This window comes from Helobdella robusta (assembly GCF_000326865.2).
Source record: "Helobdella robusta unplaced genomic scaffold HELROscaffold_96, whole genome shotgun sequence".
Taxonomy (NCBI): domain Eukaryota; kingdom Metazoa; phylum Annelida; class Clitellata; order Rhynchobdellida; family Glossiphoniidae; genus Helobdella; species Helobdella robusta.
In genome coordinates this window covers 402068-421091 of record NW_008705547.1, presented here as the reverse complement: position 1 = coordinate 421091, position 19024 = coordinate 402068, and the positions used below count along the sequence as shown (strand labels likewise).

Here is a 19024-nt window from a genome sequence, read left to right as displayed (position 1 = left end):
TCTACCATCCAACCAATCAACCATCCAACCAACCATCCAACCAATCTACCATCCAACCAATCAACCATCCAACCAATCAACCATCTAACCAACCAATCAACCATCTAACCAACCAATCAATTACCCGACTAAACAATCAATCACCTGACCAACTAACCATCCAACCAATCAACCATCTAACCAACCAATCAACCATCTAACCAACCAATCAACCATCTAACCAACCAATCAACCATCTAACCAACCAATCAATTACCCGACCAAACAATCACCCGACCAACTAACCATCCAACCAATCAACCATCTAACCAATCAAACATCTAACCAACCAATCAACCATCTAACCAACCAATCAACCAATCATTCAACTAAACAACCAATCATCCAACTAAACAATCAACCATCCGACTAAACAACCAATCACCCGACTAACCAATCAATCACCCGACCCACCAGAGAATCACAAACGACGACATAGAAGGCAACAGCACGTACGTCATCAAGTTGATGTCGGTGAACGACAAGGGGGAGAACTCGAACTCTCTCCAGGACATCTACATCGCCACCCCCAACAGACCCCCCAATAACCACCATACAGGCAACCCCTTCCACACTCCCGGTGGTAGGGACGGTGGTGGTGAAGCTAGCCAGGGGGATTTTGGCTCGCATGCCCTTATATCCATCCTGGTGACTCTTTTGATTGTACTCATGTGCGCTTCTGTTGTCCTTGTCTATTTCATGAATAGGTTGGTCGGTTGGTTGGTTGGTTGGTTGGTTGGTCGGCTCATTGGTGGTCTGTTGGCTGATTGGTTGGCTAGTTGATTGATTGATTGATTGATTGATTGATTGATTGATTGATTGATTGATTGATTGATTGATTGATTGATTGATTGATTGATTGATTGATTGATTGATTGTCGCCGCATCACCACAAATAGAAGACTTAGATTGAAAAACTTATCTCGAAACTCGCACGGGGCCAACATGCTCTTCCGGAAGTCGAACCAGATGCAGAACGGATCGATGATCCTCGAGGATGACTTCGACCTCCTCCCGTCTCACCACCACAACCGGAAACACAACATGGACGCTAACAAAAAGTTCAAGGTCAGTGTCAAGGCCTGGGGTGAAAGGTCAAATGTTGAAGTCCACAGTTGAGGGAATGGTAAGGGAGAGAGAGAGAGAGAGAGAGAGAGAGAAATTTCAATTCGATGATAGTTGTCATGGTAACGCGGTAATGGTTTGCTCGTGCTGCACACAAACTCAACAACCACACACAAACACAGCAACCCCACATAAACTCAACAACTACACACAACCACACAGAAACTCAACAACCACACAGAAACTCAACAACCACACACAACCACAGCAACCACACACAATCATCATCATTATTATTGTTGTTATTGTTGTTGTTGGATTTTTTTCCAGGCAAAGCCGAAGCCTCGAATCGTTCGTCCAGCGATCCCGATTGACGAACTGGAGAGCTACGTGAGGGCGAGGAGTGAGAATGCATGCGAGGAACTGAGGAAGGAGTATAAGGTAGGTAGGTTGGTTGGCTGGCTGGCTGGCTGGTCGTGATGTGATGTGATGTGGTGATGTAAAGACGATGCTGTCGTCGTTGTTGTTGTTGTTGTGAAGATGATATTGTTGTAAAGATGATGTTGATGTAATGTTGTTGTTGTTGTTGTTGTTGTAAAGATGATGATGTTTTTGTTGTTGTTGTTGTTGTTGTAAAGATGTTGTTGTTGTTGTAAAGATGATGCTGTTGTTGTTGTTGTCGTAAAGATAATGTTGATGTCATGATGTTGTCGTAAAGATGACGCTAAGCGCTAACAAGAATGCATCACACCTCATCTCCTCCTCCATCCATAACTCGGCAGGAGATACCCGAAGGCAACGTGGAAGCCACAACTGTATTCGGCATGAAGATGGACAACAGACTGAAGAACAGATTCATCAACATCATACCATGTACGTGTCGTCATTGTTGTTGCTGTTGTTGTTGTTGTTGTTGTTGTTGTTGAGTATTCTGTTGTTGCTGTTGTTGTTGATGCTGTTGTTGATGTTGCTGTTGCTGTTGTTGTTGATGTTGTTGAGTATGTTGCTGTTGTTGTTGATGTTGTTGAGTATGTTGTTGTTGATGTTGATGTTGATGTTGCTGTTGTTGTTGCTGTTGTTGTTGCTGTTGTTGTTGCTGTTGTTGTTGTTGTTGTTGTTAATGTTGTTGAGTATGATGTTGTTGTTAATGTTGTTGTTGTTGTTGTTTTATTTACCTAGTGTGGTCATCTTAGCAGAAATACATACGCTGTAATTTTCATAAGATATACGTTATAATTTTCATACATTCATACATACATTCACACAAACATACATACATACATACAAACATACATACATACATACATACATACATACATACAAACATACATTCACACACATACATACATATACAAACATACACACACACACTCATACATACACATACAGACACATACAAACATACGCACACATACATACAAACATACACACACATACAAACAAACACACATGTAGATGACCACTCGAGGGTTATCCTGGAGACTCAGGAGGGAGACCCAAACTCAGATTACATCAATGCCAACTACATTGATGGATACAACAAACCGAAGTTCTACATTGCAGCTCAGGTACTTTCATTTGTATCTGTCGCTATTGGTGTGTGTGTGTGTGTGCGTGTGTACGTGTGTGTGTGTACGTTACATATTCGTATTTATTTATTAGTATTTTTATTTTACTTAAATCCTTACTTAAGATTTTTCGTTTTCTGTTTTTTTTTTAAGATCTACATACACACACATACATAGATACATATATACACACACACACATACACAACACACATACATACAAACATACATACATACACGCATACAAAAATACATACATACATTAAAGTGTTAACCCTTTTAATCAGATGTTTGACTGTTTGGTGTCATTCATCACGATTTGGTTTTAACATACATACATACATTAACGACAAATCAAAGTGTTAATCCATTTGTTACTTGATGTTTGACGGACACACACACACACACACACACACACACACACACACACACACACACATACACATACATACAAACATACATACATACACGCATACTTACACACACATACACACACACACAAGCATACACACACATACACACACATACGTACAGGGATGCAACAAGTGGTCGGTACAGGACATATGGAGGATGTTGTGGCAGGAGAACTCGTTGAGGATTGTTATGCTCACTAACCTAGTCGAGAAGGGGAGGGTAGGTATTTCATTTTTGTTGTTTTTATTTTTGTTGTTATTATTATTGTTTATTGTAGTTATTATTCGTGTTTTGATGCTTGCTTTGTTTTTTAGCAATTTTAACCGTAGTAGTTATGGAAGTTTTGACAACTTGAAATGTACACACTGCAAGTAATTTTCTCTCTCTCTCTTCTCTCTCTCTCACTCCTCTTTCTCTCTCTCTCTCTCTCTCTCTCTCTTGCTTTTAGTTTCTCTCTCTCCCTCGCTTTTACTTCCCTCATCATCATCATGCTCATGCTACCATCCTCAGCCCAAGTGTGAGCAGTACTGGCCAGACCAGCTCAACGAGGAGAAGTCGTACGGGGACCTCGGCGTCACACTCACTAGCGTTGAAAGGTAGCTGCTGCTGCGTGATGATTATGATTGTGATGGTTATGATGATGACGATTGTGATGGTTATGTTGATGATGGTATGGTTATGATTTGTCTCTGGATGCTAAACGAAGATTGATTGATTGGTTGATGAAGATGATTGCGATGGTTATGATGATGGTCGTGATGGTGTGGTTATGATGATGGTGGTGATGATGATTGCGATTGTCTTCTGTCGAAATGTCGACCGATCAGAATTTTGATTTCTTCGTTTTGATTCCCTCGTCATTATGTTACGTCATCGTTACGTCATCGCCAGATCCTCTAGTCACGTGATCAGATCGTTTACAGTCCGCAAATGCTTGGTCGACCACAACGGCAGCACGACGACGGCCAACGGTTATCAGGGCAACGAGTTTCAGGGCGAAAACGGTGGGGCCTCTGTTTCGGTGGCCCCCAAAAACAATGGCGTCGTGGCAAGCGGGAAGGGCTCAACTGACCCCGAGCCAAGCAACAACAACAATAATAATAATAATAACAACAACAAAAAGAAATCGTCTATATCGCTATCGTCACCAAAAGCTCGATCGTCTGCTTCATCGTCGTCGTCGTCTCCGGCAGCCAACCATGGAAAGTGGTCTCAGGTGACGTCATCCATTTCGCCGACCAATCAGAGACCGGTATCGTCCCCAGCGGCGTCTTCTTCGATCTCCTCACCTTCGGGTCTGCCCGGTAGTAATAAGGGTAGAGTGGGTGAGAAGGTGGCGAGTGGAGAGAATGAGAACCAGGAGGAGGAAGAGGAGGAAGATGTTGATGTCGGGAAGGGTGAGAAGGAAAGTTTGTTGTCCAGTAGTGTTAACAACAACAACAGCAGCAACAACATCATTAATAACGTTGGAAATAGCAACTTCATCAACAACAACAACAACAAGAGGACATCGGCTGTTGATAATTCACTGACCAGATCTTCAATAGCCAGTGGCAGCAGCAACAAACCAATAACGACAACATCATCATCGTCGCCACTGCATGCGACATCATCGCCATCGACGACGACAGCAGCAGTAGTAGCAGCGCTATCGTCATCGTCGTATAGCAGCAAGCAGCCAGCAACGTCAACTCCACAACATCAACAGCAACCAACGACGTCATCGTCGCCACCGACAGCTATGGCAGCCACTACAGAGGCGATATACGAAAACTGCTCCCCTGAAAACATCTACGCCAATGTATTCCCGGCGTCGAAGAAGGGCCCCCCTACGCCCAAATGTGACCCGTGGATCGAGGAGAGCAGGGAGATTAAGCAGTTCCACTTCACGGCCTGGCCCGACCATGGCGTGCCCTACCACACGTCACCACTCATCATGTTTAGGAACAAGGTTGGTGATGAAGGAATGTGATGATGATGGTGGTGTTGGATGGTGGATGGGATAGTTTTGATGGGGAGGGGATTGACTACGAGAAAGAGGAAAATTGTGGTGATGGTGATGATGATGATGGTGGTGGTGGTGGTGGTGGATGGGATAGTTTTGATGGGGAGGGGATTGACTACGAGAAAGATGAAAACTGTGGTGATGATGATGATGATGATGATAAGAAGGTGAATGATGATGATTATGATGACGTTTTTAGTGATGATGATTTTTTATGATGTTGATGATGGTGACTCATTTAATAGGTAAGAAAGTTGGATTCATCGCATCCTGGTCCCATTATTGTACACTGCAGGTTGGCGAGCATAATAATTACTTCTTTCTCTCTCTCTCTCTTTCTCTCTCCCTCTCTTTCTCTCTTTTTCTCTTTCTCTCTTTCTACAAGCCACACCATCGTCATCCCTCTCACTACTACCCACCACTCGCTGCCACAAACAGTGCCGGCGTTGGTCGCAGTGGAACGTTCATAGCCCTGGACCACCTGCTGGAGCAAGCCGAGAAGGAGGGCAGGGTAGATCTGCACGGGCTGACCCACAACATGAGGGCCAACAGATGCAACATGATTCAAACTGTCGTTAGTAGTCTGCCACCAGTGTTATTGCTGTAGCAGCAGTAGTAGTAGTAGTTTTTTTTTTTTTTTTTTTTTCTTCTGTAACAGATGCAACAACCAAACGTAATTCGGGGGCTGTGTTGTTTTAGTAATGTTGTAGTAGTACATCCTACCTCGGGAAACCGGGTCTCTGGGTTAGGGTTAGGGTTAGGGTTAGATTGATTGATTGATTGAATGTTGTAGTAGTAGCACTTATTCTAACTTTAGGAAAGCTAGCGAATGTTCTGCCTGTCAACGAACGTTCAGTTTTAAGCCATTTCTGGAGAGTGAAAGTATAATAGTATAATTATAGTAGTTATAATTAAAAATAGAAAATATAGTAGGTTAAAACTTGAAAAAAGTGTTGTGGTACTAAAAGGTACTAAAAAATTTAGTAGGTTAAAACTTGAAAAAAGTTATTTTGTTGTAGTAGTTCTTTTTTTAACTTTAGAAAAGCTAGCGAATGTTCTGCCCGTCAACGAACGTTCAGTTTTAAGCCATTTCTGGAGATTGTAAGTTATTATAGTATAATTATAGTAGTTATAATTAAAAATAGAAAATATAGTAGATTAAAACTCGAGAAAAGGCTAGCGGACGAACGTTCGCTTAAGAACTTTGAGTTTTAAGCCATTTCGGAGAATTACAAAGCATCATTAGTGGTAAAATGGAATGTTTCTGTCGCGAAATAAAAAATAATTGATGTTTATAATGAGTTGGTTGTTGTATTAGTTGTGTGGGTTTGGTTGGTATCACGCTCAGGTTTACAACTTAGATTCGTCGATTTTAAGACAAGTTTTTTCAGTATCTTTAGAAGTATCCTTTTAGTGGTATCTTTTTAGTAGTATCTTTTTAGAAGTATCTTTTTAGTGGTATCTTTTTAGAAGTATCTTTTTAGAAGTATCCTTTTAGTGGTATCTTTTTAGTGGTATCTTTTTAGTAGTATCTTTTTAGAAGTATCTTTTTAGTGGTATCTTTTTAGAAGTATCTTTTTAGAAGTATCCTTTTAGTATCTTTTTAGTGGTATCTTTTTAGTAGTATCTTTTTAGAAGTATCTTTTTAGAAGTATCCTTTTAGTGGTATCTTTTCAGAAGTATCTTTTTAGTGGTATCTTTTTAGTAGTATTTTTTTAGAAGTATCTTTTTAGAAGTATCCTTTTAGTGGCATCTTTTTAGTAATATCTTTTTAGTAGTATCTTTTTAGAAGTATCTTTTTTAGTGGTATCATTTCAGAAGTATATTTTTAGTAGTATTTTTTAGTAGTATCTTTTTAGTGGTATCTTTTTATGTAAATCTAACTAGCTCTGTTGTCAAACAACACACACACACACATAGAGAGAGAGAGAGAGAGAGAGAGAAAGAGAGAGAGAGAGAGAGAGAGAGAAAGGAGGGCGGCAACATGTGAATTATGAGATGATGATTAAAATAGAATAGAATTTATGAATAATAGAAAGTAATTACTGCATTAAATAGGACGATATGAGGTAGAAGAATAGAAGAAAGATGAAGATGTTTTTTTTGATGATACTCTTGTCGTGCCGTATCTTTGTACTTTTAGGATTGCTCCAGTTGTATTTCGCTATGACGTTTGAATACTTTTATTGTAATACTAATGAAATGTACACCCACACACACACACACACACACACACACACACACACACACACACATACATACATACATACATACGCATGTTGTTGATACATACATGCACACATACATACATACGTACGTACATACATACATAAGATAAACGTTACATAAAACAATACATTTCAATATTATTACAAAGATTTAATGGCATATGGAGGGAGCAACGAAGTACCTTTCTGTGCAGGAACCCCGAACATAAATAAACACTGGAACCTGAAATTGATTTTAGCTCCTTCATAGCTTTTATCAACAAGGGAACCATACATACATATATACATACATACACACACACTTACATACGTGCATGCATACATACATACATACATGCATACATACATACATACATAAAGGAACAGTACATATTTGTATACGAAGCTCTGACCGAAGCGTTAAAATCCAAATCAACGACCATAAGTTTGACTGAATTCGAATCTAAGTACGCTGAAATGAAGAATGTCGAGGGAATGCTGGTGGGACAATTTGAGGTTTGTTGGTTGGCTGGCTGGCTGGCTAACTGGATGGTTAGCTGGTTGTTTGGTTGGTTGGTTAGCTGGTTGGTTAGCTGGCAGGTTGGTTGACTGACTGGTTGGTTGGTTGATTGATTGATTCGCTGGTTGATCAATTTACTAGTTATCCAAGCGATTAATGTTTGAGTGGATGAATCATTTATTTGGTCGACTAATTGGTTGTTTGGAAAATAATTCGCTTGATTGATTGATTGATTGATCAATTGACTGATTGATTGATTGATTAATTGATTGATTGACCGATTGATTGATTGATTGATTAAGTGATTGATTAAGTGATTGATTGATTGATTGACCGATTGATTGATTGATTGATTGACCGATTGATTGATTGACACATCGCAGAGATTGAAATCATTTTGTTATCCGCACCCTGATGAGCACTGTGATGCTCTCCTGCCTATCAACGCCGGCAAGAACAGAAGTAATGACATCATACCTGGTTGGTTGGTTGATTGGTTGGCTGAATGATTGATTGATTGATTGATTGATTGATTGATTGATTGATTAGTAGGTTGATTGATTAGTAGGTTGATTGATCCATAAGTTGATTGGTTGGTTGGTTGATTGATCAATAAGTTGATTGGTTGGTTGGTTGATCTGTAAGTTGATTGGTTGGCTGATTGATTGATTGATTGATTGATTGGTTAATTGGTTGGTTGATTGATTAATTGGTTGGTTGATTTGGTTGGTTAATTGGTTGGTTGATTGATCTATAAGTTGATTTGTTGGTTGGGTGATTTATAAGTTGATTGGTTGGTTTACTGATTGATTGATTGATTGATTGATTAATTAGTAGGTTGATTGATCCATAAGTTGATTGGTTGGTTGATCTATAAGTTGATTGGTTGGCTGGTTGATTGATTGATTGGTTGACTGATTGGTTGATTGATTGATTTCAACCAGACGACAACCACCGTCCCTATCTGATGACACAGGTCGAGGGCACTAACAACTACATCAATGCTATCCTACTAGATGTTTGTCCTGAAGATTTTTTCATCTTAATTTAAACCATAACTCGCTAATATAATTTATCATAATTATAGGTGACCAATCATAATTTGTCGTAATTATAGGTGACCAATCATAATTTGTCGTAATTATAGGTGACCAATCATAATTGGTCGTAATTATAGGTGACCAATCATAATTGGTCGTAATTATAGGTGACCAATCATAATTTATCGTAATTATAGGTGACCAATCATAATTTATCATAATTAATTCGTCATAAAAATTAATAATTATTGGCCTAGTTGATTAACCTTAATTACAAAAGTCCCAAACATCTGAGCGCACGGTCTGATCTTAACACCCATGTCCCTTCTTAACATTTCATCTTTTCGTTTTGCTCCATACATAATTCATCAAAATTTACCATAATTATTCACAAAATTCACCATAATTATTCATAATTCACCATAATTATTCATAATTCACCATAATTATTCATAATTCACCGTAATAATTCGTAATAGTTTATAATTTATTTTTCATAATTACCAGAGCTTCGGGTATCCAGGCCGTCTGATCTTTCATATATTCTACTTTACATATAATTCATCGGAATTCACTAATTCATTATTATTCATAATTCATGATTATTCCTAATTTCTGATCAAACTGCCTGATCTCAACACATATGTCCCTTCTATACATTTCACATATAATTCATCATAATTCACATTAATAATTCATAATTTATAATCATAATAAATCATATGTACAAGAACTTCAGACACCTGAACAGTCTGATCTTGACTCATTTCATCATTCTACCTTACATATCTTCACATATAATTCATCAAAATTATACCTTCACATCAGGATTCATCTTCACATCAGGATTTATCATTATTCATCAGAATTATTCATAATAATTCATAATTTATGGCCATAATTAGTCATAATTACCAGAACTTCAGACACCTGAACAGTCTGATCTTGACTCATTTCATCATTCTACTTTACATATCTTTACATATAATTCATCAAAATTATACCTTCACATCAGGATTTATCATAATTTATCAGAATTATTCATAATAATTCATAATTTATGGCCATAATTAATCATAATAACCAGAGCTTCAGGCATCCGAACAGTCTGATCCTCACCCAGATGCCCCTCTTGAATACGGTCATCGACCTCTGGCGCATGGTCCGCGACCACAAGTGCTGCTGCATCGTCATGCTTAACCACTTCGACGGCTCCGACGAGGTTATTATTATTATAAACACACACAGACACAAACAAACACACACACACAGACACAAACATACGTACAAAGACACAAACACACACACAGACACAAATAAGCACGCACACAGACACAAATAAACACACACACAGACACAAACAAACACACACAGACACAAATAAACACACACAGACACAAACAAACACACACACAGACACAAACAAACACACACACAGACACAAACAAACACACACACAGCACATACAAACAAACACAGACACAAACAAACACACCACACGCGTGCAGACGGCGGCACAGTACTGGCCAGAGGAGAACGAGGAATGCGAGTGCGGCCCTTTCCTCATTGAGACCGTCAGTACAGAGAGGGACAAGGAGGTGGTCGTCAGGCAGCTGCAACTCAACTATTATGCTAATGTTGGTCGGGGGGGGGTGAGGGCCTGCCGGTGATGATGACGTAATAATGACGTTGTTGGTTTGGTTGTGTGTGTGGGCGGGTCTAGCTGATGTCGTAATAATGAGGTTGTTTGTTTGGCTGTTTGCGTGGGCGGCTTGCCGGTGATGACGTAATAGTGCGATGATTAAAAGTTGGTGATGTGGATTAAGATGATGATGATGAGCATGAGGTTTAAGATAATGATGAAGATGGCGCTTTTAAGGTGATTGTATTGCCACACCTCACCGCAACCACCACAGAACCAGAGCAAGAGGCAGTCGACAGCGACGACGACAGCCACACCACCAACCACCAAGGCTACCGATCCTTCTGACCCTACCACCGCCGCCGCCACCACTACCACAACTACAAACAACACGTCATCATCATCAGCACTCCTCGACACTTCAAACCCAAAAGTTGAAATACTCGACGATGAAGTTCAAGCTCAGCCGAACGAATCTCACCAGGTGACCCATCTGCAGCTTTGTGATTGGTCGCCGGATCAGCTGTTCCCGCCCTCCGAGCTAGCTTTCATACGTTTGGTCGATAGAGTTGAAGAGATTATGAAGAAGAACCCCGATCAACCAGTCATCGTTCATTGCTTGTTAGTGGTTGGCGGGGTTTGGGCGTTTGATTTGATTGGTTGGTTGTGTGAATGATTGCATTTGATTCATTATTTAGTTGGTTTATAATTTACTCATTAGGATTTTGAAAGCGCTTTTGACCACTCAGCTCACACTCTCAATTTCTCAATTCACTCCCGCTTTTTCTCTTTCACTCCCTTTCAATCGTAATTGATTGCTTATATGTCCAATCAATCTGTCAGTGAACCAATCAATCAATTAATCAATTAACCGACCAATCATTCAACAGACCAATCAATCGATCGATCGACTAACCGATTAACCAATCAATCAATCAATTGAACAACACAACAGTCAATCATCAATCGATCAACCGATTCACCAATCAATCAATCGATCGATCGACCAACACAACACCCATCAATCAACCAGCCAACCGATCCACCAATCAGTCTATCGAATCATCAATCAACAAGTCAAATCATAAGTCACTTGATCGAGAAATCAATCCGTCAGTGAACAAAACGAAACAAACTGACCCACATCCAGGGACGGGGCGAGGCAGAGTGGGCTCTTCGTGTCGGCGTTGTGTGTGTGGGAGAAGATGAAGGACGAGATGGAGGTGGATGTGGTGGAGAGTGTGAGGAGGCTGAAGGAGTGTCGGAAGCAGATTGTCGATTGTCAGGTTGGTTGGTTGGTTGGTATGTTGGTAGGTTACCTGGTTGGTTTTTTGGTTGGTTGGTCGGTTGATTGTCAAGTTGGTTGGGTGGTATTGGTTAGCTTATTTGTTGGATGGTCGGTTGGTTGGTTAGTTTGGCTGACGTGTTGTCTGGTTGATTGGTCGTTTGTTTGGGTGCTTCTTTAAATAATAAATATTCATTTTTTATTTATTCAGACAAATTTTATTTAGACAAATCTGGGATACACAGAACCTCAAACGAGCTTGTATGGCCACCCTAACCAAAAATAAAAAATACACATTCGTTATAAAATAACAGAAGAGTTGAAATTAAAAATGCAAATGTCAAAATCGTATTCAATTACAACTTTTAGTAATATACACGTGAGCATCCACATACATGTAAAATAACAGATAATTTGAAATAATGAAAAAAAATAATTAGCAAATGTCAGTGGGGAAATGATTGTTATTAATAATATCAAAAATTATGTTTTGGAACTGAGTGTAGTTATTATTACAATGAGATTCTTACGGTAAAAGATTCCATAAATTTAAACCAAAAATGAATATAAAATAATGAAATTCTGGCGGTAAAAGATTTCATAATTTTAAATCAAAAATGAATATAAAATAATGAAATGATGAAATTCTGACGGTAAAAGATTCCATAATTTTAGACCAAAAATGAATATATTGGTTGAATATAACTCCGTTCGTGACAAGACAATATGATATAGCAGCGTTTGACGAGTGGTTCTCAGAGAATATGAAGACGATTCAACCAAATATGACTTAAATTCAGGATATCTTTTTAAGACAATTAACATGAATAAAATAATAAAACTCTAAATAAATGAAGTTTTGATACAGTTAAAAGTCTAGATTTAGAGAAAACAATGCGAAACATGGTCAAATTTTTTCAGGTTGTAATATGATAGATTCTAAAAAAATTAATATTAACATTTATCAAGTAATACAATATGAGATTTAACAGTTCGTCCCAAGACTATAATACAATAGATTAGATATGGATAAACGAGGGTATAAAAAAGCTTAAATGTTATAAATTTTGGTAAGATATAATTTAATTTATAAAGAATTCCCAAATTCTTAGAAATTTTTGTAGAAACATTAATTATGTGACCTTTCCAAGACAAATTAGTTGTGGGAGTGACTGCAAGGAAATGTATCTTGTCGGTTCTTGTCTATTTGTCATTTTAACGTTCTAAACTTTTCTTTTTCTTTTTTAGTAACAATTTTTGGACCGAAAAGCATGGCGTACGTTTTTGAAATGTTAATTCGCAAGCAATTGTTAAACATCCATGGGCAAACTAGAGACAACTCATGTGGATTAATGAACATGAATAAATGAATAATGAAAGAAAAATTAAGTAATTGATTAACTGCTGCATTCACTGGTTGATTCGGTGGATTCTATAATCAATAAAATAATCGGTCAACCAATCAATCAATCAATCAACCAATCTATCACTCAACCAATCAATCAACCAATCACTCACCTAAATAATAGGAACAGTACAACTACCTGTACGAACTCGTGTTGACTTATCTGAAGCATTTCTCAACGTATTCCAACTTCAGCTGATGAGGACGATGACGATAATGATGGGGATTAGAGTGATGAGGATGATGATGACGAATTATTTGATTGATTTATTAATTAATTAATTGATTTATTAATTGAGATTGACAAATCTTTCAGTTTGAAATTATAGTAAAACTGGTTAAGGTGTAACTCGTTGATTGATTGATTGATAGTTCTGCCTGACCATTGAAGAATAATTTATTTTTTACTAATTTTACCTACTTTGTAACTTCATTCATTATTTTATTCATTCACCAATTCATTCATTCAATTCACTCATTTTTTTTATTGCCTATCATTAAAAAACAGAACTTATTTTAAATATTGCACAAATAACTATATATATTTATATAGACTATATATATATATATATATATATATATATATTATATAGTATGTTATATATATACATATATGATTGTGTAGAAATATAGATAATATATATTGTATAATATATTGTATTTTATTTTTTAAGAAGCATTAAACATTTGTAAGTTTAATAAAGAAAGGTATATATAGTTATATGCTTGTTGAATGTATTGAGTTATTTTAACAGGGGAAGGATCGATTGACTGGTTGATTGACTAGTTGATTGACTAGTTGATTGACTGGTTGATTGATTGATTGATTTGTTGATTGATTGATTGATTGATTGATTGATTGACTGACTGACTGATCGATTGATTGATTCATCCATCCATTCGTCTATCATTTTTTAAGTCATTCTTTCGCTCATTCATCCATCAATGAATCAACTTATTTTTTTTATCTTGTTGGAATGTGCTACACTTATATATATATATATATATATATATATATATATATATATATATATATATATATATATACATATATATACATATATATAATATATATATATATATATAAGGACTAGGGATTATATTGGATTAGGACTTTAGGACTGTCAGTAATTAGCTCTCTATTTTGGTTTTAAAAGATCATGGTGGTTTTAAGCAACATTGACATACATTAAGCTTCCAGTCTTCTGTTGATCCAATATTTATTAAAAAACCACAGATATATGTGTGTGTGTGTGTGTGTGTGTGTGTGTGTGTGTGTGTGTGTGTGTGTGTGCGATGCACGTACCATTATTGTACAAATATATGATGTTGTTTTGATTCTCCGTATTTTACCTATATATATATATATATGTGTGTGTATATATATATAAATATATATATATATATATATGCGTGTGTGTGTGTGGTGTTTTTCGCGCTAATTATTTTTAATTAATTCTTATTGCAAATGAATTTCATTCATTTTTAGCTTCGATATTAAAATTTTTTTAGTTTACAATTTTTTTTTCTTTTTTCATTTTTGATAGTTTATTTCATTGTTGTTGTTATTTTTATCTTTTTATTTTTTTGCTATTGTTATTATTATTATTATTGTTTTATTTGGTTATTATTATTATTATTATTATTATTATTATTATTATTATTATTATTGTTGTGCAAGCATTTCTGTCGTCTCTCTCTCTTAAGCATGGGTCAATATTTTTTTTCGACTCCTGCTGACTCCTTTTTTATTATTAATTTTATTTTCCTGTAGAAAGAGTTTTTAGCTGATGAAATACTGAAATACTACTTAACTGGTCGGTTGTGTGTGATTGAATGAATGATTGATTGATTGATTGATTGATTGATTGATTGATTGATTGATTGATTGACAGATGAATAATCGATTGATTGATTGGTCAATTAGTTGATTGATTGATTGACGATTAATTGATTGAATGATTGATTGACTGACTGATAAATAATTAGCTGATTAAAGATCAATTAGTTGATTGATTGTTTATTGATTGATTGATTGATTGATTGATTGATTGATTGATTGATTGATTGATTGATTGATTGATTGATTGATTGATTGATTGATTGATTAGTAGATTAAATATCTTATTGAATTTTAACGTTAATGAGTTTTGCTCTCATTTAACTTTTATTAAAATTAATTTTATGATTTTTGTTTGTGAATATATATGCGTGTGTGTGTGTGTATGTGTTTTTGTGTTTGTATATATAATTATATATTTATTATATTCATAAATATGTATGTATTTATATTACTACGATGATTTGCATTTCGAAACCTTCCTTCAAATTAGTCATGCGCTTTATCTGTTTACATGAATATGTATATTGAGTATATAGACTCTGTGTGTGTGTGTGTGTGTGTGTGTGTGTGTGTGTGTGTGTGTGTGTGTGTGTGTGTGTGTGTGTGTGTGTGTGTGTGTGTATTGTGTATTCGCTTTTTTAATTTCCAAATGTTTTATTGTATGATAACATATACATTTTTAAACGTTCTTTTTTAATTGTATGTCTGTCTACCGAAAGAAGTTTTCATTGTTGTTGTTATTATTATTATATTATATTATTATTATTATTATTATTATTATTATTATTATTGAAATTTAGTCAGTCAGTCAGTCATAGTAAAAAGATGTTTGAAGAGAAAGGGATTTTATTTAGAGAGGTTTTTTCTTCCCAAGTTTTATTTCATTCATTAAAAATCAGAATCTGACATATGCAGCAAAAAGTTTCATATCTGCCAATAGCCAATAATAACCCGATAAAACTTCACACGCAAGCACTTCATCTATGTAAATGATCGGTTCTAGAGACATTCTTTCACTTCAGCTTTTAGTATTACATTTTTTCTACTAAATATGTTTAAAATTGTCTTGTGAATGTTTGTTGCGTGTCAAACCTTGGATTCCCAATTGTAACAAAACCTGAAAATTCCCTGTACCCTGTAATTCTTTGCCACAATTAAAAATTGACGTCTCAAATTATTATTTATACCGCCAGTCACGGCTAAACATTCCAAATATGCTAAGCGTATTTATACGCGAGGGAAGCGTGAAACACAACTTTCTCCATATTCAACCGCAGACTGTTTTTTATCTGGGGTGGCTCTTGAAAAATAGAGATAATTTCTACAATTTAAGAGAGAAAAATCGCTTCACTATAAATAAATTTATTTTAAAAGTTAAATGTTTATTTGGATGGGATAAATTTGTTGAAAATATGGGGCGTTCTTTAAGTCTGTCGATCAAATTTAAAATGTTGAAAAATATGGAGTTTCGTATGAAATTGTGAAAAAATTCGTACATACAGCAATATAAACATTTCAGCTTCGGGTTTACAGTTAGATGGCTTGCTTGTTTAGTTATTTATCACTTGATGATTGTATTTTAATGATCAACCAGTTTATAAAGCGCTATTTCCGCGATGTTCAACAGCGCTCCTCAATGAATTTTTCGAACAGATGGGTCTTGAGATCCGCTCCGAACTTCGTAAGTGATGGAGAAGTAGTCAGATAAGGAGATAGAGAGTTCCAGAGAAAAGGGCCAAAAAACCAAATACAAATTCAGCAAATGAGTGTTTAGCACGAGTTAAAAAGAAGTGAGATAAGAAGACGATCGTAAGTTTAAGTTCAATTAATATATTTGATAAATACTTAGGAAATAATTTAGATTGAAACTTATACAAATTTTAAAAATTATTCTATATTTTATAGGTAGTCAGGTGTAAGAGAACAAGATGTGGAGATATGAGAAAAGAAAGGGACACGAGCAACTAGACGAGCAGCTGAGTTAAAAGCTTTACCTAAAGGATAGAGTGTAGGGTCAGAAAGACCATATTAGAGCAATCCTCTACAATAATCCATCCTAGATAAGACTAATGAAGTAACAAGTAGGAGAAGAGTAGGATTGTCAAGAAAAGGCAAAAGTTTTTTTTATTCTACGTAACTTCTAGCAACACTATTAATCTGAAAAAAAGAGACATGCTAGAATCAAAAATAAAGCCTAGACTACGAAACTTGTGAGAAACATCAAGAGTTCTAGAATCAGGTAAGATAATAGGAGGGATAGTAATAGAGTGTTTAGATATAAATTTATTCATATTTAGAAGGATTAAGTTTAAGACACATAAAGTCAGACCAAGCGATAATTGAAGAAAGACATAAAGATAGATTATGAAGATTAGATGGAGGAAAAGAAGTATAAATATAAGAATCATCAGCATATAGCTGACTAGTGAAAGAAAAATTATTAAAATTACAAGGTAGTTCAGAAGTATAGAGTATAAATAGAAGAGGGCCAAAGGGAGAACCCTGAGGTACCCCAAAAGTAAGAGTAGAAGTGTTAGAAGTAGAATTATTGAGAACAACAGAAGAAAAACGATTACAGAGATAGGAAAAAACCCAAAATAGACAAGAATCAGCAATATTAAAAGAATCATCTAGCAGCTTCAAGAGAATAGTATGATCAACAGTATCAGAGGCAGAAGAAAAGTCAAGAGCAAGGAGAAGAGTAAGATTACTATTGTCACTTTCAGAGCGAATTTTATTGCCTGCTTATATAGGCGATTGATCCAATTAAATTATTTTAAATTATTTATCTATTTTTCTAAATATTCGTTCACTTATTTATTTATTATTTCATTCATTCATTCAAGCCTGATGTTATTCTGAATGACGCGAGAAATGAAAAAAAATGACTGGAATGATCGAGTGAATGAACGAATGAATGAATGAACGTATGAATGAATAATAACATTTAAAATATTGAATCGTAATTTTACTCAAATTGATAAGTTTGATCGGTTTATGCTAGTGAAATTATAGTAATTTATACAGAAAATTCAAGAAACAAAGAACTGAAATTAATGATGAAAGAAGAAAATCCAGCCATGTTAAAATATTTCGTCAATGTTTAAATGTATTTTCCATTTTCCAAATAAAATTCGACCCGAAATTCTATTTAAAATCATCCATTTTGTTTCCTAAATGTAAAAAAACATTTAATATGTGACTCAAATCCGTCTCTAGTTTATTCAATTTTTTATTAAATTAAATTTTTTAATGAAAGAAAAAAAATTCTTAAGACTTCACTGTACATTGTTTCAATGTTTTATGTTTGTTCACTAATTTGTCACTAATTTGAATTTCCAAGATAGGATAGGTTGGTGAATTTTTGTTTCGTCTATCCTGTTATATTAATTAATTAATTAATCAATTAAAATATTAAAATAATTAGGTTCTTCTCTTTTTCTGACCTCCTTGTTTTCAGATGTTTTCTCTTATTATTTTGTTAAAATTAAAAAATACTTACTAATAAAATGAAAATCTATTAAAAAATTAAAATTAATTCCCAAAACACGATCTGCTAAATTAAATTTCTATATATACAAAACACTTAAGGATCATTAATTCATGTCATGAGCATATAATATACATATAATATACTTACTAGTAAAAAAATCATATGTAATTGTAATATGTATGAACCCATTTTTGATTTATAATTATTATTATTATTATGTAATGCTATTTTCTTCTTCTTCCTCTATTCTATTTTTCTTCTTTTTATTATTATTATTATCCTTATTATTGTTGTTATTATTATTGTTGTTGTTGTTGTTGTTATTATTATTACTATTATGTAATGCTATTTTAAAAGACATGATTAGCTATTCAAGGTATTGAATTAACTTGACACGAACATAGACATGATATATGATATATATATGATAAACATGATATATATATATATATATATATATATATATATATATATATATATATATGTATATATATATATA

At 35.1% G+C, this 19024-nt stretch overlaps 1 protein-coding gene across 1 annotated transcript; it reads left to right on the top strand.

Moving 5' to 3' along the window:
• Nucleotides 1-1020: 1020 nt before the first annotated feature.
• Nucleotides 1021-7756, top strand: HELRODRAFT_104527 (hypothetical protein; the record flags this gene model as incomplete). The annotated part of the gene is made up of 11 exons (XM_009033712.1): nt 1021-1107; nt 1435-1546; nt 1896-1977; nt 2560-2672; nt 3206-3304; nt 3596-3681; nt 3977-4022; nt 4944-5036; nt 5336-5385; nt 5529-5664; nt 7679-7756. Coding segments are annotated over exons 3-11 (750 nt in total), but the record flags the coding sequence as incomplete, so codon positions are not given.
• Between the last annotated feature and the right edge of the window lie 11268 nt (nt 7757-19024).